Genomic DNA, 27,917 nt, shown 5'->3' with positions numbered 1-27,917 from the left:
TTTTCTATTTTAGAATTGCTTTATTGATTCTTTGAGCAGTTTTGTATGCTTTTAATATCTTCTAGTCATAATCTTCCAGTATTTTCACTGTATCATCAAATACTAGTAGGCAATTACATAAAATACCTTAGAAAAATCCTTCTGTTTGGTACGGAGTTCTGCAAGCTCTGCTTTTACAGAGAATTGTATTTCACCCCTCAAGAGGGCAGGACTGGTTTAGGCTCCCAAGAACTCTTTGTAAAAGAACCTGTCTTCATAAACTTGAAAATAAATAACTGGTGGCTTTCTGAATAGTGCAATTCTCTTTACTTTTCCCTGAACATTCACGTGTAAAATCAGGCCTCCAATAAGTTCTATGACAGAGAACCATATGCATGCATTAAAATTTCTTAAATATTGATAGATAGAAATTGAATGACTATTTCTAGTCATTTAAAGACAGAAAAATGAAAAGATGTATCTACAGCTGTCTGTTCAATAAATCAAAATGGACGGTTTCCCTATTTATCATTAGTAAATATGATTTCTATGTATTGTGACTACTCTGTGCATACATCTATTAAAAAAGAAGGGGTTTTTATTCACAAATAGCAAAAATCTCCTTTTTGTTTCAAAACTCAATCCTTTGCAGTGTATAGTTTGATCAAATAATTCCTTCTTTTCTCATTTATAGAAGAAAACAAAGCAAAATATTTCAAAAGTTAATCACAATCATGTCTCATATGTGTGCCAGGATTTTGTGATACACATTTCCTTCATCTTGACTTCTGACCACACAGTAATTGCTCATATTCTTCATTGTATATACTGTACTTCAGATACAAAAAATTCTGTGTAATTGTGTATTATAGTCCAGATATACTAAGGAACATACCAGCTCTATCTTCCATTTTTACAAAGAGATATTGAAACATCGGTGGACTTAAATCATTTGACTTTCAAATGTGAGATATCTGTTATTTCTATCAGTATAAGGAACAGGTTTGACATTGACAGTGTAAAAAAGCGTTCGAAGGGAGTTTATATGAAAATCTAAAGAAAGTGATGAATAAAATGTGAGAGATATACTCACAGATTTGTGCATTTGTAAGAAAGAAAATACTGTAAAATTTTTGTATGACTTAAAATTACTTTCTAAAGACTTGTAGAATTTGTCTTTGAAGACAAGATGAACAGTTTTGATAACTGAAGACTTGTTATTCAAAATTTGATCTTTTTAAGTAGATTTGCAATAATACTTACCAGAGTAATATCTTTTTGCTAGTATTTAGTTTGAACTTTATGAATTTTCCCTGTTTCTGTTAGATACTATCTACCTGTTTCTTACAGAAATCACTGAAGTAATAGAATTTTAAAGAATTTCACTTTCTGTTATGACTATAGGTTAGGAAAAAAATACTGGCTCTTATTTCCTGCAATCATAATTCTGCTTCATACATCTCACTTATGATCATCAGCCCGATACATTTTTTCCCAAATAGCTTTCTTTTTACTTACATTTCATATTTTCCAACTTTTTAAAAAGTTTGATATATGCCTGTCTTTTTTGGTAAGAAGGTAAAGATACACTGATTCTACAATATTCTGTAACGCATTCCACTTTAAGTACTGAAAATAACCCCTCAGCAAATAGTCTAAATATATTACTCACTTCTGTAGTGCAGATGTGGTAGGATTTACCACACCTAACTCTAACATGGAGGCATTTATTCAAATGAATCTTTAACTGCTCTTATAGTCAGCAGAACAAGCAACCCAGAAAGAAATTTGTTCTGCTTTAGACAACTCTCAAAAATGGGGTTGTATTGTTTTCCAAAGACGTCCATCTATTACAGCTATAGAATGTACAGAGAACCTGGGCAGCTGACCCAGCTGAATCTCTGTCATTGGGTGAGATGAATCCCATGCAGAGGGACACAGGTTGTGGAATAGAATAAGATGTTAGTTTAAGTTTATAAGGTCTGTGTTCTATGGCGACATGAATTTGCTTTTCGTATTTGCATGCAGCATTGCGGTAATGAACATTGCCTGTGTCACGACCAAGATAACCATGCATTAAGTTATCCATATGTGTGTGCTCACTAAAGAATGTATGTTGGGTGTATTTCATGTGATCATTGTTTGAAGTCTAGAGAATCATGCTGGTGTTCAACAAAGATTAGGACTGCTTATTGTGCTTTAAGAATTTTTTTTCATATCTGATTTTAAGATGCAGTAATTGCATTGCTGTTAGAATTATTGCTATGTAAGAACTGAAACAATATATAATTAAACAGCGTTTTCTACCATAACCTCTCTGCTTATATCATGACTGCTAAACTGTATGTATAGGTTAATTTGTAATGCGTACCTGAGAGATGTGTGTTTGCTTGGTGTTTACTGAGTTCTGAGACTGATAAAGACAAGTGGTATTCAATGAGACTTTACTTTTTATTTTTTGCTTTCTTGAAGGAGAAAAAGAGTACCAGGCACTAGTTTATACGAGAATGAAATAAAATGTTAGCCAAGCAGTTCAGGTAGCTGGCCAGTCTGGAGTGAGCATTAGTGACTTAGAGTGAGAGAGTGCATGCATGCATGCATAAGTAGGTAAACATGTTTCTCTGTGGATATGCCACAGCTGGGCAAACACATAAGATGCTGAAGTCTACTTGTAAACAAAGTCATCTACATACTTTTTTCCGGGCGAGCCAGAACTGGACACTGCACTCCAGGTGTGGCCTTACCAGTGTTGAGTAGAGGGGAAGGATCACCTCCCTGAACCTGTTGGCAACAATCCTCCTAATGCAGCCCAGGATACTGGTGGCCTTGTTTGCTGCAAGGACTGGCTCATGTTCAACTTGGTGTCCACCAGGACCCCCAGGTCCTTTTCTGCAAAGCTGCTTTGCAGATGGTCGGTCCCAGGGTGCATGGGGTTGTTTCTCCCCAGATAAAGGACTTTGCACTTCCCTTTGTTGAGCTTCATAAGATTCCTGTCAGCCCATTTCTCTAGCCTGCTGAGGCCCCTCTGGATGGCAGCATGACCCTCTGGTGTATCAGCCACTCCCTTCCAGTTTTGTGTCATCAGCAAACTTGCTGAGAGTACACTATGCCTCATCATTCAGATCATTAAAGGAGATGTTAAACAGGACTGGACGCATTATACAACCCCTGGGTACACCACTCATTAGTGGCCTCCAAATAGAGTTTGTGCTACTGATCATCACCATCATGGGTCTGCTCATTCAGCCAATTTTCAGTCCACCTCACTGTCTGCTTGTCCACCTTATTTTTTAACAGGTTAAGGACATCTACAGATTATTACCATTTTCTCCTTGGGCCACTCTAAAGTTTGTCATTCCATTTCTTCACCAGTAGTTCTAAATAACCTGGCACAGATTTTTGCAACTCTTAAGAAGTTTCAAATGTAATGCTGTGCTTCACAGAGACTTTACACAAAAGCTTACAGTAACTAAACATGGCAGGAATGCAAAGTAAATTTTTGGATAACCTTTATTATGCTGGTTTTTTGTTGGTTTCAAAAGAGACTTTCAATGCTTCAACAAGGAGCCACAGAACTTCTTTTGGCTGCAAGAACTTCCATTTACATAACCTTTACAAATTTTCACATTTCTTGTGAAAATTCCTGGTTTCCTCTTTACATACTCCATTTCCCCATCAAGGAGACTGCCATAAAAAAATTTACATGTATTGCATTCCCCTCAAGGCCCATTTCCTCCTGGTTTTCTCTCACATTATAAGTGATCAATCTTATTTTTCACAGCGGAGTTTTCCTGTCTTGGGAAGTTTTCCTAACGGGAACATGATTTTCATCAGGACTATCTGTCTATCAGAAGATCTAGCCAGCCAGTGTTTAGATATCATTAAAAGGATTCTGGCTCAGCCATACAGATAATAATAATTTGATTGAATTACACACAGAAGAGCTGCTAAAGTATAATCTGTTTAATGGTAAATTATTTAAAAACCAGACATTTGCTGGGTAAATATGCCTAAACATGGTTGAATTTCCAGCACCTCTGATAATACCTTATTATAGACTTAGGTTTTATTATAATAATGTTAGTATACTATTAATGTTTAATGAAGCATACCACCTCAGGTGTCATGCATTTTATTTCACTATCACTCTTGAGATGATCAAAGGTTGAAAAAATATCATTTTTCAAAACTGAGCTGAATCTACCATGTTTCTAGAATTTTAACAGATTGTGCACTTCTACGTGGTTTTGTTCTAATTGTGTGGTTAACAAATGAGAATACACCTTCAGAATTGTTTTGCAGGACAAATCACATGGTCTAGATTACACTCCAGCCTGGATTCTTGCTACTAGCTTTCCTTTACACGAAAATTCCTTCACATGGGAGAAAGCCTGTCAGGACATTTTTCTCCTTTATTCCTCCTCTGTACTTTGCTAATGTGGTGTTTTCAGTAGATCAGTGACCCTTGCAAACTCAACAAAAAGAAGAAATCTAATGGTTACACTAGGCACGGTTTGGATGTTAGTTTGAACCAGTAGTCAAAGTAGATGTCCTGTAAGTATCTTGCTTTCAGCACTAGATATCAACATCTGGGTATATTAACCAACATTTTTAATTACATTTAGTGTTGTTGGTTATCATATTTACCTACTAATCTATAAAACTGACTAACAATTATTGCTAATTACCTACTCAATTATATTCGTAGTCCCTTAAGTTCATGAGTATTTACTCATGATTTATATTGAGCTACTGTAAAAGATAACTGGGAAGAACAACAGCAGCCTTGCTGAAGAGGAACAGTTTAAAAAAGTTATTCTACTACTCCAGATTTTGAAGTCAAGACATTCTCACTGTTCAGGTTAAAACGGCTGATTTTGCTTATACAGCACTAGACTTTTTCAGGAGATTATTTGGTTCTGATTCTTACTGTCCTGACTCTGCTAAGACTAGAGGGGAAGAGCAGTTTTGATAGTGGGTTGTTTATTTTTCCATTTGATAAATTTCCTTCTTCCAAACTTTCTGTTTATAGTTTTATATATAGCTTTTTCTACATGACCCAATCTGAAACAATAAGATCAGTTCCATATGTAACTACACGGCTCAGACCTACCTTGTTTTTCCTCGTGTCCAAACCTTTTGAGGCCTGGGCAGTAAGTATGTGGCCCAGGAGATGCTTAATGCAGAGTGTTTGTATATAAATGTTTATCATTGAATTTGGAAGACCAGATCCTATAAACTTTCCAGAAAAAAAAGTAAAGGTCAGTTGATTTCTTTCATGTTTTTTCCTCTCTCCTGAAATTGAAAAAAACAGTGCAGAACATTGATTTTAGGTAGAAAAGCACTGCAAGAGATAAAAATCTCCCAGACAAGACCAGTTTATTCTGAAGAGATCACCTTCTCTTGAAATACTTTAGCCTCTTTCTCATTTCTGGTTTCGGACAGTATCTTCAAACTGGGCCAAATTTTGTGAAATGATGATTTGTCAGTGGATAGCTGCCCATTGAATTGTAGGTCTAAGACCAAACTCATTTAATCTACGTGCTATATCTGACTATAAAAGCATGATACAAAACATCTCAGATGGTAAATATAATCACTTTTATCTGATCAAAAATAACACATGTGTTAGATTTATTACCTTGTTAGCACAATGAATTCCATGGTGAATCCTTGTGGTATGTATTCTGGGAAGACCAAATGGATACTCCTGACAAATGAAGTATCTCCTCTTTGTCAGTAGGGATGGCAGGGTACTCATAAACATAGAATGAAGTTCTGATTTCTCTAGTTAACTTAAATGCTATAATCATACTGAAAAACTTAAAATAAGCAAAAAGGATTCAGAATGGAATAGATCTGTAAATATATCCTCTTTCATTAGAATGATGTATTAAAATATCATGTGGTTAGCTGTGTGATGTTCTTGCTAGTGTATGCAGAAATATTTCTGAACTCTTCTGAAAGAGACAGGGAAAAGTAGGATTTTGTAACAGAAAAAATATAACTTGGTATGATAGTATCAGTAATTTCTGCATTAATAATGAGTGTAACATTTCTCATTCCCAAGAACTGTATGTATAATTATGTCACTGAAGTGCACTGTCAAATTTTAACACATTGACATTCTAGCCAAGATATTGAACAAAACTAATTTTTTCTTTCTCAATTTTTAAGATCCAGATTTTAAGGACCTTGGCGTTTTGAAACCATTGCCAGGTTGGTATGTTGTGATTTTTTTTTTTAACTTGGAGGCCTTTACACTTTGCTGTAGAGAATATTTTTGTTTGCTGTTCAGGTTTCATTTTTTCTGATATTTTGTTATTCAGTTTGTGAGTTTGAGATGGGAGGACCTGAAGGAATTGTGGAATCTGTACAAATTGTTAAAGAAGGAAAAGCTTCTGAAACTGAAGCTGTAGACTGTAAATGGTACATCCGAGCACCACCCCGATCCAAGGTCAGTCCTTCATCCACTCGCTGATTTGCTAGTTACTTTAAGAAATTGACTTTTCTAATATGTTGTGCATTTCTTAGTCCACTCAGATCTTGTTTAATAACTTTACAACTTGAAATTGTAAACTATTTTTTTTTCCTTCTGCTGTGGAAGGGTAATTTGTCATCTCAGCCAAAATAAGCTTCTTTCTCTGCAAAAAATGGTGCGGTCAGCGTTCATGTGCTTTTTGTGCCATAAGTAATTTTCTCAAATTCATGTTTAATTTTTCTCATCTTTTTAAAGAATCAATGTGTTTCCTTAAGAGGGAGGTAATTTTATCACTCTAAGTTTCAATGTATTTCGTATACCTAATATAGAGACTACCAAGAGAACAATGCTGTCTCCCTAAGGTCATCATTATTTCTCATCTGGGAACTGTGAAGATGGAGCCAAGGTGAATTCATGTTCCTCTGTATGAGACCTTTAGTTCCTTTGGTTTAGAGCCACAGGCAAAATGAGTTAGTGTTCTTGTTTCTTTCTCACCACAGTCAGCAAGCCATGCCTGTTTAACAAACAGGAGATGGCTGAAATGAATTTAACAACTCTTTTATTAGATTCTGTTGGAGTTCCTCTCTTTATCCACGGCTTATCAGTTATTATATGTATAAATTTTTGCTGGTTACACCACTGTTTCTCCTCTCTTTGCAACTGGAACAGCTTTATGCCTCCCACCTACCTTCATTCACTGTGTTAAAGGCAACTGCACATTACATTTTTCCTAGCTGTCTTTTATTGGACAAGAAAGGTTTTACAAGGTAGAATTTATATGATCTCTGCCATCTTTAAACAGGTAAGGGTCTTTCTTGAGTAGTCTCAGAGTAGACTGTACTGAATATATCTAACTGTTCCAGCATTTGGTATTGAATAAGCAGGAGGAAGGGTTTCCAGAAGAGAAAAAGTTATTAGTATCAGCATGTTTTTATTGTGAGTTCAGGAGAGGAGTTGAATAGTTGGCTCATAAGGACTACAGATACATTGTTTCTAGAGTATACTTTGATAAATGTTTTTTTTTGCTTCTGGATAAGTTCAATATTCATAGAATTTTTCAGTTAAGTAGATGAGCTTTTCACTTTGCTACAGTAAGTAGCTATAGACATGAAATGACTGGACTGAAGTATGGTTATTGCGTATTTTATATACTTAGGTATTAGTAGAAAGAAATCAGGTAAACATATAATTAGAATTGTGCTTATTAGCATCCATGCAACTAAATAAGCTAATAAAATTGCCTTATAAACTTAATTTCAGTCTATGCTTAGTTGGTCAGATAATGTTGTTGTGATAGTCTTACTTGATCTAACTCTAAAGTTCTGTATGACTCAAAGTCCTGCTAAAAATCCCATATTTACTTACCCATAGGATTTATCCACACTTGAATACTAATGTAAAAATACATATTGTGTAGCTACATAACCATAACCACAGTCTTTAACAGAAGAATGCCACACTGTCACTATTCATAGAGAATTAAAGATTACTTACTTCTTCATGAACTTCTATACCTGCATTTAGTAGTGTTGGACTTCAAAAAATCTAGACCAGCTGAGGAGCACCTGGAAGGGAGAGCAATGAGAAAGTTCTAGAAAACCTGAGGAAAGACTGGAAGTTATTTATGGTCCTCTAGAAGATTTTGTGAAGGAGCATGATACCAGATAATAAAAGGCTTTTACAAAGAGGAAGGATTGCTCTGATGTCCACGTGCATAGGATAAACCATGGTCCAGCACTCCAAAAGAACAATTCAGGTTAGATATTAGGGAAGAAAGTTTTGAACAGCAGGGAGGGTATTATGAGAGATTGGTTAAAGAGTTTTGTTCAGCCAGCATTGCTAGTGATCTTTAAGCTAGGCAAAAATCCACAAAAAATAAGAACATTACTAATCTTATCTTTAGGCAGAGGCGTGGGCTGGGTCATCTCTTGATAAATCCTGCTACTCCCACCTCATAGAATTTTCTGGATAGAGAGATAGGGCAATATAAAAGCACATAAATAAGTATTTCCTAACATTTGAAGTTGAAAGCTTTCTCAGCAAGCTAGCAAAAAAAAAAACAAACAACTTTTCAAACAGATTCATCTTACAGGGATAACTCCAAATTAGCACTTGACCTTTCTTAGTATGGTTTTCACATAGATGTATTCATACACACACACATGCACGCGTGTATATGCACACAAACATATGGTTGTGGTATAGCCATACTGTGAAAGGTTGAAAAATTTTCAGATATTAAGGAAGAAATTAGTGGATAAAATTTTTAAAAAGCTTGTATTAAGTAAGATTCATGGTAAGAATTTTTATAGGCCTGATTCTATTGAGCTGGATTCTGTTGTCCATATTTTACAGTCAGCTTCCTTTATACTTCTCTAACCTTGAACTAATGACATATTCAACACAATAATTCAGTGACTTCATTCTAATTTATGACAGCTTGCACCTATGAAGACAGGCTTTCCTGCTAAGAACAGTAAGAGTTCAGCAGAAGTCTTTAAATCCACGTGTTCCTGTACTCTGGGCTGCACAGTTTGTTACTGGGAACTATGCCTAAAAGGCCAGAGTTTCTCAGACAGAGTCTGGGTTGGACCTTTACATCTTTAGTTTCTTAATTAAACCATGCCAGATTGTGGGCTGCTTGCAATTTCATTTGGCTTAAGCTCATCCAATCTAAGATGTCTGCAGAAACAAGATGCAAGTCCTTTCCTTAGTTTTCAATTCCAGATTCAAGCCAAGTCTGAACTCAGCATAAGAGCAATGAGATCAGTGGGGGAATATAAACTTGAGATGTCTAAACCTGAGCTTCAAACTGACAGTCTGGGTGTAACACTGCTGCTATCCTCAGCAAGTTGGAGAGGGACAGAGAACAGCAAATCTCTTGCACACACTTCAAATAGAGCCATCACTGATTACCTTACAGAAACAAAAGTAAAATACTGAAAATGCATGCAGAACTGAAAATTTCTGGAAGTGCAGAAGACAGAAGGCTGCAGTTTAAACATTACTTCAATCTATATGCAGACCTAGAGCTTTGTATTTGACAGTGACTGGTTGCAAATTGTGCATTTCTTGTAATCATTCGAATTCAGTTCCTGCTGAGAAAGATAGCTATGAATCTGGAGTTCAGAAATACTGGGGGTTCTGCACTTCATATAGAAGCAGAGTTCAATCAGTAGAGAGCCAGAACAGAAAATGAAGAAGAGAGCTGCTGACAAAATGAGCCAGACTACCCAAAACAATAAAGAGCTGGAAGAGCCTCCCCATCCCAAAATACTTCAGTGTAGAACAAAGTCCAAAGGAGGAAGTAGATAAGGTTATTGCAATGGGATTTGAAAAATTTCAGAGATATCATTGGCTACAGCAGTGGATAAGCAAATAATCCTTGCTTTATGAATAGAAAATAAGAAAATTAAAATAATGATGGTATTTCCTGACTTTCTGTTAAGGGTGAAATGTTAGACGGTAATATTGATGACAAGCACTATTCTATTCTTGATATGTCAACAGAGTTTGACAAGACCCCCTAGGAAGACAGAATGCATGCTTGTGCTCAGGTAGCACTCCCTTTGGTGGGTAGCTTTCCCAGCAAGGTACATTTGTATCATGCTTGTTCTTTGAGAGGTTTCATAGGGGAAAAAAAAATATAGCAGAATTTGCTGGCAAAAGTAATAAAACCTTTACAAAGTTGATGTTCTGATGCTGGGTAAAAACAGTAAGGAGTGCTTATAATCAGAAGCTCTGGTCAGGTCAAGAAAGAGCACCTAAACTACAGATAGGGAAGCATTAATTTGAATCCAGACCAGTGGAAGATATCTGTTCAGGAGAAATGAGAAAGAAGTACATTTATACTGGGAAAATAGTCTAGATGCACCACAAGAAACAAAATGAAGTTGCAAGATAGTTAGGCGAAGTGATAACTAACTCTCCCACCCCACCTGACCATGCTACTGGACAAAGAAGAGCTCTTTACAAGTTATTGGATGCAAGACAATAATAAGCTTAAGTAATCCTCAGAAAGGATTAAATAATGAGTACCTTGTTTTGATGTATTATTACAGTATACTTAAACCTGAGCTGTCTATGAGCGGTGACTTTTTTTCAAGCAGAGCTGTTGGGGAGCAGTGGGAAGGAGATGCACAGCACATGGTGGGCAGCCAGGGCGAGGGTGGCCATAGGGCCAGGACATGGCTGATGAGGAGAGCTGGACAGGCCCAGTCATGGCATCCGGGTCACAGTGGTGGCTGGGCTCGCTAGTGGCAATGGGGCCAGCCATATCTTGAGGTGGGGCAGCAGCAAGGCAAGCCAAGACTAGGGCAGTGAGGCTCGAGGCCAGGCACGGGCCAAAAACTCAAGTGGGACCAAGGCACTTGCACATTTGCAAAGGACAGTACTGCTACCTGGTAGAGGCTCTGAATCACTTGTCACTGTTTCATGGTGGAACTAGTATCCACATACCTGACCAAACAGAGAGATGATGCTTTTGGTTCCAGGTGCCTGACTTTGGTTTGGATGCAGTCTGGAGAGAGACTGAGCGGTTGTGCATGCATTTCCCAGACAGTGAGGAGGAAACTTGCAGTGAAGCAAATTGCAGAGCTACAAGTCTATATAAATCAATCTGACTAAAGCAAAGCATTTTCTGTTCTCACATGTGAAGCAGAAACTTGTGCTTTCAGATGAGACCTGCAAGAAAAACAGTTTAAGCTCTCAGCACTGGCAGACTAGCATATCCCGTATGTTTGGAGGCTGCTTAATCAGGTGTAGATAAGAAGTTTAAGCAGTACACTAAAATTTAATAGTAGCCATTACAGTGGGGATTGCTGAAATGTTAAAGAAAAATGAAATTTAGAGACTGAAAAACCTAGCAGCCAGAGACACTTCTACAGGCTTCAAATGAGCTCCATCTCTGAAGAAGCTCTGAAGTTTGTTAAGATTACGATAATGCAAATAATATTATGAATGAAAAAAACTGAACACATTTATATGACATCCCTGGAACAAGGTGAACAAATCATATTCAAACAAGTGGAAAATACAGTTTATCTGTGTTAAACACTTGAAATCACTCCTTTGCAACAGTTTTGTTAGATGAAGATGTAAGACAAATATGTTTGTAGAATCATGTATACAGAATCCCTTCTAGCAAGTGTGGTAATACTCATGCCAAAGTAGCACTGACAAAAAAACCACTTTTGAGTTAGCATTGATCTATTCTATTCAGGTATAGAAATATAACCCACTGCAGTATCCTCAAACCAAATAATTGTTAGGAAACACAATAAAAAAAAGCTATTGATGGAAGTAATAAAACATCTGCCAAAGAGAAGAGCAGAATCAGGATGTGATCTACAGTTTTCAGTGTTCAAAAGCAGAACAGCAGCAAGGAGCTGTAAAGGTTGTCACCTGCAAGCATTTTGCCACTGTAAGAGAGAGAAATAAGGACGACTTGACAATTAAAACAAATGTCACTTACTGGGGACTCACAGAAGTCTGAAGAAACAAATAAGACAAAGCAAAGCAGTCCAAAGAGCTTCACTTGTCCAAAAAAACGGTATTTTGATGTCTGAGCCTGGCTGTGAATCAGAGAGTTTTGGAAGTGGTACCATATAAGGTTGTCACCTTTGACAGACAGTATTCTCCAAGTCCCAGCAGAGAGGAAAAGATGACGTATGGAGTTCTCTGCACAGCATGGTCCCAGAGTAGAAACAGGCCTAAAAATGTCAAAAAACCCCAAACCAGATAAAAAACCAAACAGAATATGTATTACTAACACTTTCAGGCTGAAGTAACACTGATTTGCAAAAGTTTATGTTCCATGCAACAGGGTAGGCTACTTTAGAAGACAAATTCTGCATTGTTAGTAATATGATTTTTGGGCTGGTATGCTTGTTGTCATTTCGCCTTGAAGGCAATTAATTAGTGTGGCACAATCTGCTTTAAAAACTGGGCTTCCCAGGCCTACTTATTGAAGGTAAGAATTTGCAACTCCTTTGTTAATCACATAGAGCTGAACTACATGCAGAATAAAGCAAGCACCGTAACTGATTACAGAGCAGTGAGGAAAGACATCACACCACTTGACCTAGTCCTGTGCTTACAAGAGAATTAACTGAACCTAGAAGCCGAATATGTGAAATCTGGACGTTAGGCCCTGCTGAAGAGGAATTTTTTGTTTTATGTCTAAATTACTTTTTGCAGTTGAACAACAGAGTTTCGTTTGGTTAGTTTGGTTTGGTTTGTGTTTATGCATTATAAGGGACTGAATGTCTGTGCACGTATATTAAGTCTGATACTCTGGGATACATTTTGAAGCTTTTCCTGACTGGCCTGATCAATCATGGTGTCAGCCCTAACCTTCAGTGATTGATTAAAAAGCAGAACTCATCAAAAGTGATTCACTATGAAGAGATTATAATCAAACCATTTCACTGAGGCGGTATGTTATTCACAGTTTATAATCATTCTTTCTTTTCTCTAATGTAGTCAGAGATTTCTGTTGTTTTCAAATTTAAATTAAAAAATAGTGAAATTTATCCAACATTCCATTTTTCATTATTATGATGAAAATACAAACCTTAAAGGTGACAATTATTTAAAATATGAAGTGATAGAGTGTAAATTATATATGTCACAGTTGCAGTGAGGCTTTATCAGTTTTTTTGTTAATGGGGTTGGCATTTGCAGTGACATCTTGAAGCTCAATAAAAGCTAATACTTGTGCACCAGCAGCCTGTTCTTCTAAGCAATGTGGAACTGAAGATTTCAGGAGAGTGTCTTGCTAAAACTTTACAACAAAAATGTGAAAGAAGAAGATACACTTCTTCTTTCAAATCAGGTGTTCTCTTCAAGAAGAATGTCCCGATTATGCTAATACAATGTGTCAGTACCTACGGAAATGTTATCATTCTAAAAGCCCTCATCAGCATCAATGAAAAAAGGCTTAATGAAGGCAGATGGCAGAATTTGAGTTTGTGACCTCTTTTTTGTTCATTTATTTTCTTTTGTAGAAGCAAAGTTTCTTATCTGCAGCTGGTAGAAGTAATGACTAAGATCTCAGTAAATGAAATAAACAGAAATATTGATAGTTTTTCTCTCACTTTCTGCTTAATTTCTTTTAGTGAGATCTACATAGCAGTGGAAGTTAATGAGAATATTGCCACTGATTTCAGAAAACTGTGTATCAGGAACATTTTGCATTAGATAACATTTTGTCATATAATCAGTCCCTGGGGAACTCAATTTATTAGTAATTTTCTTCTGCCAGTGCGGGTCTTTCAGTCTGTGACAAGAACAATGGCAAATATATAGTAATAAAACCACAAAAATTGGCAGAGGCATGCAGATGCAATTAAATTATTCCAGCTCCTTAAAATAAAATCTGATCCAATATCAGGTTGTCAGTTTGCATAATCAGTTTCCAGTTTTTAAAAATGCACTGCAGTTGTAATCCGTAGGTCTGATCCAAAGAAGTAAATGGAAAGATACCCACTGACTTCAGTGAGCTTTGTATCAAGTCCTAATTACTTTCTCTAAAGTTCTGGGAATAGTCATCTCCAAAGGAGACTATGAGAATCAAACTCCATCTGACCTCAGAATATCAGGAATATATTTTCTCTAATTTATGAAACCTCTTTGGTGTTTGCCTTTGGAGAAGTGCCATCTTTCTTCTGAAGGACGGACATTGATTTTTAAGTCAAATATTTCTTTCCAGTGGTTCCAGTACCCATCAAGACTATACATGTTGTGATCTTAGCCGAATTTATCATACAGAGAAATGAACTGGTATGACCCACAGCAGAATTCAGGCTTGGGAAGAACAGGAAGTGTTGGCTTCTTTGCTGAAAGACTCAAAGTGAGATGCTGGGTTATTGGTCTCTTGATTCCTTCCCAGCATTTATAACTGCTACTCTAAGAAATATTTCACTGTATTATAAGGTTAGTGTGCCAGAAACTAGAGAATGTCAAATAATAAGCCATAGAAATAAGACTTTGGCTGTACTATTATATTGAACAATCTGTTTGAACAGATCAGGAATAATTGATGAATGCTGGAAATTGCTGTGAGAGCTGATATTTCATAACCATAGTAAGGATTAGCACACATTTCTTGTGAGAATAAAAAATGATATAAATTACATCTCAATACTGAAATGGGATACCCTATACAAGACATATATGTGCTTATATATATATACACACATACATATGTACACACAAATGTGTATATATAAGACAGCAGGATAGAAATAGAGAACAAGTGAGCAAGCGTAAAAGGTCCTTCCCCCATTAGACGAAGTATAGCTTTACTATTTTTCTGCAGTTACATTGAGATACTTTTTTCTGGAGTGAGTGCTTTCTTGAATAACGTAGTAAGAGAATAATATATGTACATCACATTACATCTGTGTGGTCTATCACATCTATATATTGTATATTAGAACATCTATATGGTGTACATGATAGGCATATATGGCATAAAAATAATGATTCATGACAATAAAATGTTGGAAGCCTTCTGTGCATTCACGTGAGACATTTATCTGACATGCCTTGCTTCCTGGAAAAGTCATGTGTATATAATATTACATACCATCATTTGCAGAAGGTTTTTATTGCATCACCTGTGACAAAGCTGGCAAGCACTGAAGCACCCATCTGAAGCAGGATGCTTCTGTTAGCAGAGGAAAGAAAAGCAAGATGCACACTTAACTCCCTGTCCTGAGTGAACTGTTACGCAGAGATGGACTATGGACTATCTCAACAGATTCACAGGGGGGGCTGGGTGCCAGGGTTTCACAGTGCCTGTTACGCTCCTGTTTGAGCAGAAGTGTCTGGTCTCTAGGGCACAGAAGTAGCTCTCTGGTGTGTCCTAAGTATGGCCAGTTGCTGGGTGTGGCTATCATGGCTCTGCCTCTTCCGGTACATTGCTCCCTCAGGCGTAATCTTGCTCCGGCAAGATAACGCCTTCCCTGTGCCAGCTGGACCCCAGGAGCCACTAATACAAGCGGGTCTTATCAAACCATGGGAGTGAGGAGTAAGACCCCATCTCACATTGTCCACCCTGGTTCTGCATAGTTGCATTCAAGTCACTGCCTCGTCCAAAATTCTTTTCTGCAGTTCTCTCACTGGCCTTTTTTTATTCATTTTTGCTTATTTCCAATTAATTTCTCCTCTTTCCTAATATGATTCCTATCAGAGGTGTAACAGTTTCTGGGCAGCAGCTGGAAGAAGAGTCAGCCATCTGCCTGGTGGCCATCAAAGTGTGTTGATGCTATATAAACAGAAAAGAGCAGGAGCCACACTGAAGGCTAGGAACACCTAAGGTGCTGAAGTAGTCAGGCATCAGCAAGACAGAAATGCTCTAAATAGCTGGAGAACACTTGGAACATTGATTTGGAGCACGAGAAGGAGTAAAGGGTCGGGTGCCTGAGCACCCAGGGAAGGGAGGAAGAGAGCAGAGAATGAAAGAGAGACTTGTAAAGGGATGTAGCTAGTGAAGAGGAACTTCAGAAACGCATTTTCTGCACTCAACAAATCTTCAGAATTCAAAGCAAGCCTTTAAGTAAAACTTTGCCAAGGAAGTAGGTGACCTGTTTTAACTGGAGTGGAAACTGCATGTCCCTCAGTAGGAAAGGAAATGGCAAGACGTTTCAAAACAAAATATTTATAAAAAGTGCTGGATACTGTAAGAAAATTTCAGCAATGCCGGGTGACCAAACTCTAGTAATTTTTCATTCCACTTCAGGGGTGGAGCAATCAGTAGATGAACTGACAAACACTATAAAAAGTATTCCTTGATATAACAGACTGTCATCTGAATATTACTTTCTGTACCGCTGTTAACTGTTCCATTTTGTAGAGATCAATACAAGCAGCTTCCTTCACTTATAGTATTTAAAAAACAGGATACCTGGTGAAATTAGAGTTCATTTAACTGCAATTTCATTGAAATATATTCCTCTGAGTTCTTCTGGAGGATGGGAATGTTGGAATATAAGTAAGGATTACTGTAAGAAATAAGATACTAGAAAAAGGTTAGGCAAGCAAAATGAAACTTAGTATACCAAATTTCATATGCCAGTAGAAATTTTTTTACAAATATTCTTCTCAGAGAGACCAGTTGTAAAGCATAACAAGGAATGAAAATGTACCATAATACACTACCTGAAAGGGCTCATTTAAAAATCCAAGCTATTATTAAGCAGTGGCAGACTGCTTAATAGCACAGAATTCTCAAACCATAAGAGCTTTAATACATTAATGAGGTGAAGTGGTGAGTCCTGTTGCTACTAGGATATGCTATGTTTTTGTGCGTTATGCAGATCCAGAGAAGATTTTTAAGCAATTGTTCTGTGCATGTAAAAAACAACCTGAAGTTAGTAAGACTGTTTGTGGAGAAGTATATCTGATGCCTAATACAGTGGAGTTTCTTTTTGGTTATTTTTTCAAGTGAAGATGCATACAGCTGGATACTGGATAAGTTTACTGGATTTTTATGCTAGTTCTTCCCTACTTCACCTTTCTGTATCATTCTCCTCAGTCCTCCTGGGTATGCTTATTTGATTTTGTATCGTGTGTATATTGAAAATACTACTTAGCTTTTCTATTACTGGAATAATTGGTGTTGCTTGTATTAACAGTTGCTTTTAAAATGAGTGGTTTTCCCTACTGAAGTCCATATAGAAATGAATATCAATAGCATTTTCTCCTCACTTCTAGTTCTTTTTGGGTAGATTTAAAGAGTTCTTTGCAAAGGGCAAGACATCTATTACATTTAGGAGAAAACTTAGCTTGTACACAAGAGACATTTCATAAAAATATTTCTAGGTTTCTAGCAGTTTCCACAAAATACACTTGATTTCAACGCTGTTAAATTATGAAGATATATAGGATCAGGCTTTGTTTAGAAAAGCTGAGATACTGGCCAAATTGCTTGAGGAAACATAAAAAGATTAATGATTGAGTTCTGCCTGGCCCCCAGATTCTCTTCCTGAATCAGTGTAGCTGAGAGATACCACAAAGATGACACATGTTGACTCTGGGGAGGGAGCAGCAATTACTTGCCTTATTATTTTCCTTGTCAGGCAAGTAATAGAGCAATGTTGTGCCAGCCAGTGAAAGAAGGAATTTCTAGCTTGTCTGTTCTTCAGCTTAAAGGAGTGTTGTATATACTTCCCCAAGACAGATAAATATTTGGAAATTAGAAAGAAAGAAAAAAGAAATTAGAAAGAAATTAGAAAGAACAACAAAAATATCTAGATCTTCTGCTGGATTCTACTTTAAAGCAAGACAAAACACCTGGAAGTATAAACAGGGCTCAGTGTCCATATTAATGCCCTTCCAGTGAAGTGGCCTATGGATGACCAGCTTCAGAAAAATTATTTTAATGGTGATGTTGTGTAGTCTTTCTCCCACAAGGTAGAGCAAAGGTGTTTGACGTTTGTTTAGTCATTCTCAAATGCCTGTAGATGTTGCCTTTGTTGTTGGTTTGTTTCATAGATCTATTTGCGATTCTTGGACTATGAGATGCAGAATTCCAACGAATGCAAAAGGAATTTTGTAGCTGTCTATGACGGAAGCAGCTCCGTGGAGGATTTGAAAGCGAAGTTTTGCAGCACAGTTGCTAATGATGTAATGCTGCGGACAGGTCTCGGTGTAATCCGCATGTGGGCAGATGAAAGCAGTCGAAGCAGCCGATTCCAGATGCTCTTCACATCTTTCCAAGAACGTAAGACCCTAATTAATGCCTTTCAGTGTGTTAAGTGATACAGGTCCCCCAAACTGTTTAAGTTTTCTTCCTGCAGTGTAGTTGCTGAAGAATGTTCCCAAACAAGCTATGTAAATATTCAGAACAGTTTTTATTCCAAGCGTTTATAGCGTGCAATAATTTGTAGCGCAGTGGATAGAGCACAGGATTCAGAGACAGGAAGTCAGCTATGAGTAGTCACGACCTGTCCAGCTGTGTGACTGTAACTTTTATCTGATCCCCAAGCTACCAGGCCACTCTCTCAGTTTTCCCTTGGACAGTGTGATTATAATACAGCTCTGAAGGTTTTTATCAAGCCTGATCTTTTTTTATGAATTTGATTTTTTAGATCTCGTTATGATAGACACTTGAAAAATACCTTATGATTATTTTATCACAGATGGTGGGTGTGTTTATGTATATTCCAGAATGCATATATCAATAAATTTATATGGCATACATTGTTAAGCAAAGAATTTAGTTAATTCTTTGTAGTAACAGAAGTTTTCTAAAAGCTTTACATGATGTTTTGGTTAATATTCTCTCCGTGAGCCTTGTCTGCATTCATATGTTTATATGATTTCTAGACACAGATAATAAACAAAACAGCCTCTGAAAGAAACAAAAGGCAGTTCTTGCTAGTTTAAAACAAACAAACAGCAAAAGCTCCTCGACAAAACCAGATCAACCCAGTCACTGAGAATTATTGACTCAGGTAATCACCTGTGAAACATATCTATTTGTTTTCTTTGCTGGAAATAATGAATATCTAGTCTCTTGAGGAAGGAATATATGGATTTATTTTCACATGCTGATTCACATTCATTTTTAATGAAATTTTCTGCTTGTGCATCACAAGTCTGACAGGAAGATTTCTGTGTGGCTCTCAGTAGTTGGAATAAAGGCACAATCCTACCAAACATGTTCTTCATCTGTATTCTCTGTGTGTGTACCCTGCAATGAGGCAATCAGACTCTGTTGAGAACAGTCTCCGTAATTCCTTGATTATGGCTCTGATTAAAAATTTCTGACAGTCTACATGCCTGAAACTGCATATGCCACTGTATGCTCACACTGCAGCCTTAGGGTGGATTATATTTGTCTTGTCTGTAAATCAGGACAGAGTCTAAAAGATATTAGGAACGCTCAGTTGAGATGATACTGCCCTCTTCTCATTTCTGCAACTGGAGATGTCTTGAATATTCAAGATCTGATTCATTTTTTTCACAAGACTTCCTGATCTGTTACCTTAGAAACAACTGCATAGACACCGGAGGTTCACAGCATATAAAGAACTGGAGAGTGAAGCACTATGACAACTAACTTGAAGGTCTGAATAAGTGTGTGCTTGCAAAGCTTTCATGTTTAAAAGGAAAATAAGGAAAAATGTACTTTTTTCTTTTATAGTATTACTAATATGTTTCCCTGACATGCTACATCTTATGAGCTACTTTGTTCCTGTAAACAGATGATAGTTTATAATGCATGGTATTCTGACTGGGAAGTTGAAAATACCAACATGATGTGTCTTCTGTAAATTTATTCTGAACAGTCATTGCGCGCTAAAAGCTGAAAATTTATAAAGGGCTAAATTGTGCTTTGACGTATATATACATAGCCTGCTTATAAATACTGGGAGAAAGTGCATTTATGTTTTTAATGCTGGAAGTCGGCTTTAAAGAACTAAAGGTGATGTTGATTGTACTTTCTGTGCCATGTCAGTTGTCCATAAGTGCTGCCCTATGCCACAGACTGGTGATGGCTGTCAGAAGTCAGCTAGAGCCGGTGCCTGGTGTGTGCACTGTGAGATACAGCTCATAGCATGTAAACTGCAACGTCTTTCAGCAGCATTTGAGAATAATTAGATCATCTGCATGGAAGAGAAGCAATGTCAGACCTCATTCAGGGAGATGTGCATCAGAGAACAGACACCTGTGTCTCTGCTTGGGGACAAAGAGGTAGAAAGCTATTCTGTTCACCTAGAGCCGAGAAAGAAACAAAACAGAAGATGACATTTGTGTTGTGGTTATGTGCATGGGAAAGAGCGACAAAGTAAAGTTCCTGTATTTACTGTTGCTGTAGCAATGGCCAAGAGGTGGTGTGATCTGTAGCTCCCCAAGTTCCTCTCCTTAGCATGGAGTTAAGTAATGGAGTTGAGATTGTGAGTCTTCCCTTACACAAGACTCTCTAAACTGGAAGTGGTTATTTTTGTGGAAACAGGTTACTTAGCCTGAGGAATATTTTCTTTCTGTGTAAGTCTGTTCAGTGTTAATTTGTGTTGTAGAGCCGTTTCCTGGGGACCTGGCATTTCTGTAGAACAGAGAAATCTTAAAGGGATTTCTTACATGATTATTTTCACATGGTTTGACCAGCGTGCTCCAATTACTTTTGAAATAGATATGTCTCTTTTGTTGGCATCTAAAAAGTGGTCTTACAGTTTATAAACCTCTCTCAGTGACACTTTGCATCAAAAGCAGTGCTACAAATACGTCTCAAATAAAGACATACAATGCAAGAATTTGCATGTGTACAGCAGAAAATCAGTAATGATTCTCACATCACCAAAATAGTAACAGAGCTCTAAGTAACACTTAATAACTAATTAATTCTTAATGGCTGATAATTTAGAGTGATGATCTGATACTTAGTGATCAGTATTATTAGCTATTCCAACTATCATGATGGGTTTTGTCTGCTTATGTACTTACCTTTTTAATCTTTAATGTATCTTCGAAGCATATATACCTAAGCACATTTTTGTGTATGGTAGTCACTGTCTACAGCAGATTTCAAATATACAATAAATTAATTTAAGAATCAGAAAAAGGAAAACAAGAAAGGTAGCGTCATCAAAAGGTATTTGTTCATCTGATAAGAAGACTTGAAAAATGAGTCTTTGTTTTTTCACCTGCTGACTAACCGTTGATTTCATTTTCCATGACTGTGAGAGTGATCTCCAGCCTGACTAATGACAGACATGCTACACCTACAGCTTCTTCAAAGAGCTGCTCCTGAGCAGACACACCTACGCTTTAACCAAAAAGCAGACTCTTAGAACCAGGGCATATGGGATAAGAGACAATCCCTCCGTATGCACAGCAGGCAAGATGTTCGTTCTCGCACCTCTGACTGCAGTTTGGTATCAATGCTTCCTTCTCCATCCATAACCCTGCATCAAAAACCCCAGACCAAAATAATATCATTCTTTCTCTTCTTTATTTCTCCTTTGAGCTCTAAGCGTGTTTTTAAAGCCCTGTCACATGTGGCTTTCTTAAAGGAGCACAAGTTCTGTCGTTCTTATTTTCTTTTTATTGACAAACCCATATTTGGACAGAAATCTAGGGCTGTGTTTAGAATAGTAGCGCATACCTTTATCGAGTAACAGCACTCCAGTCCTTGCTTACAGCTAGAATCCCTGAAGATGATCACTCCAGCATGTACAGTTCCCTAATGGGGAAAAGGCACTGCAGGTATGCAGTATTAATGACACTGTTGTGGTAATGCAAAGAGAAGTACTGCGAAAGGGGACAACAAGGTGATAAGTGCAACATGTGTGAAGAGATGGTTTCCGTTTGCAACGACATAGGAGTGTAAATACATTGCTGTTTTTGCTCCCTGCTTCCACACTAATATATAAGAAAGAAAACACTGAGATTGCCTCCTTAATGGTGAGTGTTCCTCTGCGGTTTTCTGCCCCGCTCTGCTATTTGCAGCTATCTAGTGAAAAACCCTCACTGGCTAAGTATCCCAGCGCCTCTCTGCCCCTGAGCAAAATAATGGTTTGTGGTGCCTAAAGTGCATAAAATGAACACAGACTGGAGCTCTGAGTACATGCTCCTGAGCTGCCATTCTCTGGTGAGTTCATATTCCAAAAAAACCCAACATGAAAACCACATATAAGTGTTTTTTAAGGATAGGATTATCGACGTGTATCTGGTATTAACTAGCCAAAAAAGTTACATTTATCTTGAACAGAGCTGTCTGAAGTTGACTAAGAAAGAATACTCCATATTAAGCACATTTCATTTTCAAGTTTCTATTAGCTGTATTTTAATAAGATTTTTTTTCATTAGTGACAAATGTAATTTCACTTTAGGTAATATACTTGTAGTGTAAGTGCTAAAACCATTTTAATAGTTTTATAATTTTAATAAAGTAAATTAAACAGTCATTCAGCGTGACTGATGGACTGTTCCTTGGAGAGCTTAGGAGAAAATTTCTTCCTCTGTTACAAGGATAATTCAAGGAACATGTGGAGAATTTAATTTTTCTTTCTTTTGTGAAGAAAAGAAAGCTCTATTTTTCAGCAAGGAACAGTTGTGAAAATCCAAATGATCTTTACTTAAAGTATTCATGTGTAGAGCATGATGCAATGAGCTATCCTGAGGACTTGAGAAGTAGGTGTGAAATGTCTAACAAGGCCAGTGTTAAATATTTCTCACATCTAACCATCATTAAGATTTCAGAATTTTCCCATTCACCCCCAGGAGAAAGCAAGACCTCTCAAAAATGTTATGACAAGAGAGGAAGAGAGAGAAGCCTAAAAATAGCAAGTAGGGTAGGGCATTCACCTAAGATTAGAGAGTTCCAGACTGAAATCCCTGTCTTGAAACCGGCTCAAAGGGTAAATCCACATGGTTCAATGAAGTACGAAGTAGACACTCAAGCTAGCTTGCTCAGAGCTAGTTCACACTCTAGAAGCTAGTTCACACTAACTCTGCATGGTGGTGAGAAATAGTGTAAATACACTGGGGAAAGCACTGCGCTGAGGTGGAACAGCCAGATTTCACTCCACACCCGTAACAAGACAACTTTTGACTTCATCTTGTCAAAATATTTTGACCTGGCTGTGTTTGTATTTTATACCCAAAGTATCCTGTAATGCCCAATAAAATGATGCTCAACACGCACAGGTAATGTAATTTATTATTAATTTCATAACATCTCCATAATATACTAATTATTAAAAATGTAGAATATTTAATTGCTATAGTACTTTATAAATATTGTTGATTTATAGTATAAATGTGCATGTAATATGATTATTATTGCCTCAGTGAGAGTGCTGTTTTTTTAAAAAAAAATATAAAGTATGACTACTTTTATTTAATGTTATTTTGTAAACTTGGCATATAGGAGAATTGTTAATGCTCCTTATGATTCTGTGCCTTAGGGCTACACAGGATTAAAAGAATTTATGATCATTTTGCATTAATAAATGAAAAAGTGTGGATTATTGGCTCCATGTGTATTCCTAAAACTTTCCAATAGTAAGAAAATATAAACAACTCCTTTGACTGATTTTTTTATAAATTTTGAAAGCAGTAAACTTTAAATACTCAACTCAGACTTTTTTGAATACAGTGATGGTAGCCTTCTGGAAATATGATTACTATAACAGTCTCCTAACATGTACTAGAAACAAAATATGTTTACATGTCAGATAACAGAAAAAGGGTTATTGTTATAGGATTTTTTAAAGTATAGGTTTCCTAAACCTGAAAAAGAGATCATTTGTATTCCTGTAAATGCCCTTGCTTGTATATCTTCTAGTATAGGTGCACCATCTTGTGTTCAGTACAAATACTTGTTGAAAAACAGGAGATATTGCGTTATAATTAACTTAATAACTATCAAATCTGTTTGTATCTTAAGATACAAGGTATCCCTACACACACCACACAAATTTTTAAAAAGAAAATACTATCATTAAAAACAATGTAGAATGAAAGTGTTTGAAGTTTTTAGTCTGTATACATTATTTTATATAAATTCTAGCTTTATATAAAAATAATTACCAGTTAAAATTCAATCTGAAAAAGAACCTTCAATACTTTTTTTCTTTAAGTAGTTATTTAATTTAGTTTATAAAGTTTTCATGATGTAAAAATCCAATAATTTATCAAAGATTTGAAGTAAATAAAATACATCAGGTTGAGTTATAAGTATAATTCTGATTTACTTATTTTTGTTATAATCAGTATAATCATTCAATGTGCTGAATGCACTATCATCTCACTTATTTCTAGGCCACTACCTTGGCAGAGCTTGACTCCAGGCATCTTTGGGACACAGGAGAAATAACGTAACTGTGTGTTCCTAGCTGTTGCTTTTAATCTAATTATGAAACCATCTTTTCAGAGAGTCATAGAAGGGTTGCGGTTGGAAGGAACTCCAGGATATGGTCTAGTCCAGTCCTCCTGCTCAAAGCAGAGTCAGCTACATCAGGTTACTCAGGGCTATGTGTGGTTGGGTTTTGAACATCTTCAATGATGGATACTCCACAGCCTCTCTGGGAGTCCAGTTCCTGCATAGTGTTTGGCCAGCCTCACAGTAGAAGTTTGTTCTTGCATTTGAGGGGAATTTTCTGTATTTCATTTAGTGTTCATTACTTCTTGTCCTGCCACTGAGCACTGCTGAGGAGAGCCTGGCTCTGCCTTCTTTACTCCCTCCCATCAGGCAGACATCGATGAGATCCTCCCCGAGCATTCTCTTCTCCGGGCTGAACGGTCACAGCTCTCAACCTCTCCTCATATGTTAGATGACCCAAGACTTTAAGGGCTTTTGTGGCTCTTTGCTGGACTCATTCCCATATGTCCATGTCTCTTGTGCTGCGGAGCCCGGAAATGAACACAGCACTGTAGATGTGGCCTCACCAGTGTTGAATAGAGGGGAAGGATCATGTCTCTCAACCTGCTGACCATGCTTTTTCTAATGCAGCCCAGGATACTGGTGGCCTTCTTTGACAAAATGTCACATTGCTGGCTCATGGTCAGCTTACTGCACATCAGCACCTGTTCCGCAAACTTGCTTTTCAGTCAGTCAGTCCCCATCATGTACCCCATCATGTACTGGTGCATGGCCTGGTCCCAGCAGAGCTCGTCTCACCAGCTGCTTGATTACTTGTATCAGGAAGTTACCATCAATGCACTCTGGAAACCTCCTGGATTGCTTGTGCCCTGATGTGTTGCCCTCTACAGATATCAAGTGGTTAAAATGCCCCGTAAGGACCAGGATCTGTGAATGAACAATGGGACTGACAAGTTTTCAGCTTCCCTTGATGCTTTCATTCATTCCAACGAAAGTCTTCATTAGAGTGGGAATAATATATTGATTTCTTGTCCAGCTTAATCGGTCCAAGTTCAAGGGACCACAGAGAGGACTTGACTATATTAATTTTAGAAATATGAACATGACTGTCATTAGGTTTAGGAGTCTTACATTTGGGTTTTTCTCATGCTAAGTTTGCTGTACTTACTCTGAAATTGCTCTGCCTCACTATTCATCTAGTTTTGACATTTATTCAAGTACCATCTCTTCCCTCCATAGTTCAACAGCACAATTCAGAGAAACTGAAATTTTCTTTCTTGTTTATTCCTTTCTCTTGCTTTTCATTTCCAGATGCAGCCACCATCACTTTGCATATTTGTCCCTCCTTCTTAAATCTGCAAAAACTGTCTTTTGTACTGCTCTTATTTTTTCTCTCTTATTTCTGAAACATTTCCTAATATTTTTCTTTTGAAATAAAATCTCTTTTCATTCCTTTTACTGCAGAATGCCTTAGATGTCATCTATTAGGGCTACAAGGATGGTGAGGGGACTGGAGCATCTCCACTACGAGGAGAGGTTGAGGGAACTGGGCTTGTTCAGCCTGAAGAAGAGAAGGCTGCGAGGGGACCTTATAAATGCCTACAAATATCTGAAGGGTGGGTGTCAGGAGGATGGGGACAAGCTCTTTTCAGTGGTGCCCAGTGACAGGACAAGGGGCAATGGGCACAAACTGAGGCACAGGAAGTTCCGTCTGAACATGAGGAGGAACTTCTTCCCTCTGAGGGTGACGGAGCACTGGAACAGGCTGCCCAGGGAGGTTGTGGAGTCTCCTTCTCTGGAGATATTCAAGACTCGCCTGGACAAGATCCTGTGCAGCCTGCTGTAGGTGACCCTGCTTCGGCAGGGGGGTTGGACTAGATGACCCACAGAGGTCCCTTCCAACCCCTACTATTCTGTGATTCTGTGATTCTGTGATTCTATTTCTTCTGTGCAGTTCTCTCTTCCTCTTCCTTTCACTTCCTTTACTACCTTTCTCTAGTTCCTCCTTTTGTACTTACAGCACTATACTTCTAAATTCCTTTATTTCTGGCTCACACAACTGTCTTTCCTTCCCTTAAATTGCTCTTTATTCTCTTTGGGGTTGTTTTTCCACTACTACTCCTTTCTTTGCTGTTGCATTCAGGATTAAATCAGACTGACTTTGAAGTGGCAAGAGCAAATCACAGACATCTAAGAGGATCTGCTGATCAGATACAGCACTCTGTCCTTACCACTTCACTTCTAAGGCCTTTCTCACCACTCTGCATGATTTTTTGATGTTTTGGTGGGCTTTCTTTCTCCTTTATGGCTTTATTGGCATAAACTTTCTTAATCCTCCACTTCTGGTTTTTTCCTCATTCCCTTGTCACTCTTTGTGCCTTCTGCATTTGCCATTTTGGTTTTCTTTTCTTGCACACTTCATATTTCTTACCATGTATTTTGAATGGGTGGCTACTTAGGTCTTCTTAGGTTTCCCTTTCATATATTCTTTTTCTCTCTGTTTCACCTTTTTATTTAGAGCAGGCAGGGAGACTCATTCTCTGTGTTGGAAAGAACTGGTCCCAAAATATCCCGCCTTGCCCATAAACAGGGACATTAGGTAGAGTGTGAAAGGATGATAATGCCTCTGGTGAGTCTCCTATATGGTTTGTCACATTCTGAGGTGACACAGTATCCTGCAGGTTCAGCCCTCACTGTCCCCAAATTGCAGCAACAGATAGAAAAGGACTGTCCCAAAGCACCCTCCCTTGCTAATGTGCCTGTGCGCTGTTCTGCTCTTTCTGCTCAGTTTAAAGGAAAACTCCTTCCTGTACCAAACTTGGCACCTGACCATGGTCACTGCAGCTTATGAGATGATGTAGCAGATTTTTCCAAAAATTCATCAGTGGGCAGAACAAATTTGGCTGATCCATCTTATGCATTGGTTAAGAGATATAGCATACATATACTGTTATATCTAATTGGATGGTTGCTTATTTGGGAGTTTGTGCAAGTTTTGATGGCATTTACTATTTGTTTAACAGACCATAACTGCTCTGAAGAAGCTGTTATAGTCATTTATGGATATCTGAACTTAAGCACTTATTGAAAAGTGGATTTCTTTATACGACGATGTATGGAGTCATGAAGGTCTACAATATAAATCCTTTGTATTGTCCTTAGTTAGCAAACCACTGAAGCAGTTGTCTGCTGTGAGCCAGTGTTTGTGCTATACATATATGTTGTCATAGGAACTGCTCTTAAAGTTGCAGAGGAGAAAAGTTGCCATGAAATATCAATTTCTAAGTATCAGTAATATGAGCATCATAACTCCATTCTGATTAGTGAAGGGTCTTAGGTTATTTTTTTAATTTCCCTTAAAAATAATTATAATAATGCTTTTGGGTTGTTTGAGCTAAAAATAATACATAAACAGTTCATTTTTACTGATATAATACCGATAAAGCTTGTAGCTTTTTTTCTAAATGGAGGAAGATATTCTGGTTTGGTTTTAACAAAAGATATACGAGGGGTAATTTGCCTTTACTATGTTTTATAATTTTGGACTAGTATCTTTACAGCCCCAACACCAAAGAGTATCCCAACACTTGAGTAAGTAGCACAGCTTAGCAGAATGTAAAA

General features: G+C 37.4%; 1 protein-coding gene across 8 annotated transcripts in view; it reads left to right on the top strand.

Moving 5' to 3' along the window:
• The window catches only part of NETO1 (neuropilin and tolloid like 1), an 87,411-nt gene that overhangs the window by 38,077 nt on the left and 21,417 nt on the right, over positions 1–27,917 (top strand). For 6 of the 8 annotated variants that reach the window (XR_012763469.1, XR_012763470.1, XR_012763468.1 and 3 more), the window contains exons 5-7: positions 6,157–6,198; positions 6,309–6,436; positions 17,960–18,188. Coding sequence is in view for 4 of the 8 variants with exons in the window: in XM_075416557.1 (XP_075272672.1) it covers positions 6,157–6,198; positions 6,309–6,436; positions 17,960–18,188 (399 nt within the window). In the remaining 4 variants the exon portion in view is untranslated. Of the gene's footprint in view, positions 1–6,156; positions 6,199–6,277; positions 6,437–17,959; positions 18,189–18,793; positions 18,922–27,917 lie in introns of those variants that run through there. The other 2 variants (XR_012763471.1, XM_075416558.1) reach the window with 2 other exon arrangements.

This window comes from Opisthocomus hoazin, chromosome 3 (assembly GCF_030867145.1).
Source record: "Opisthocomus hoazin isolate bOpiHoa1 chromosome 3, bOpiHoa1.hap1, whole genome shotgun sequence".
Classification (NCBI taxonomy): Eukaryota; Metazoa; Chordata; class Aves; order Opisthocomiformes; family Opisthocomidae; genus Opisthocomus; species Opisthocomus hoazin.
Note: the sequence above shows the minus strand (reverse complement) of the source record. Positions and strands in the feature narration are given on the sequence as shown.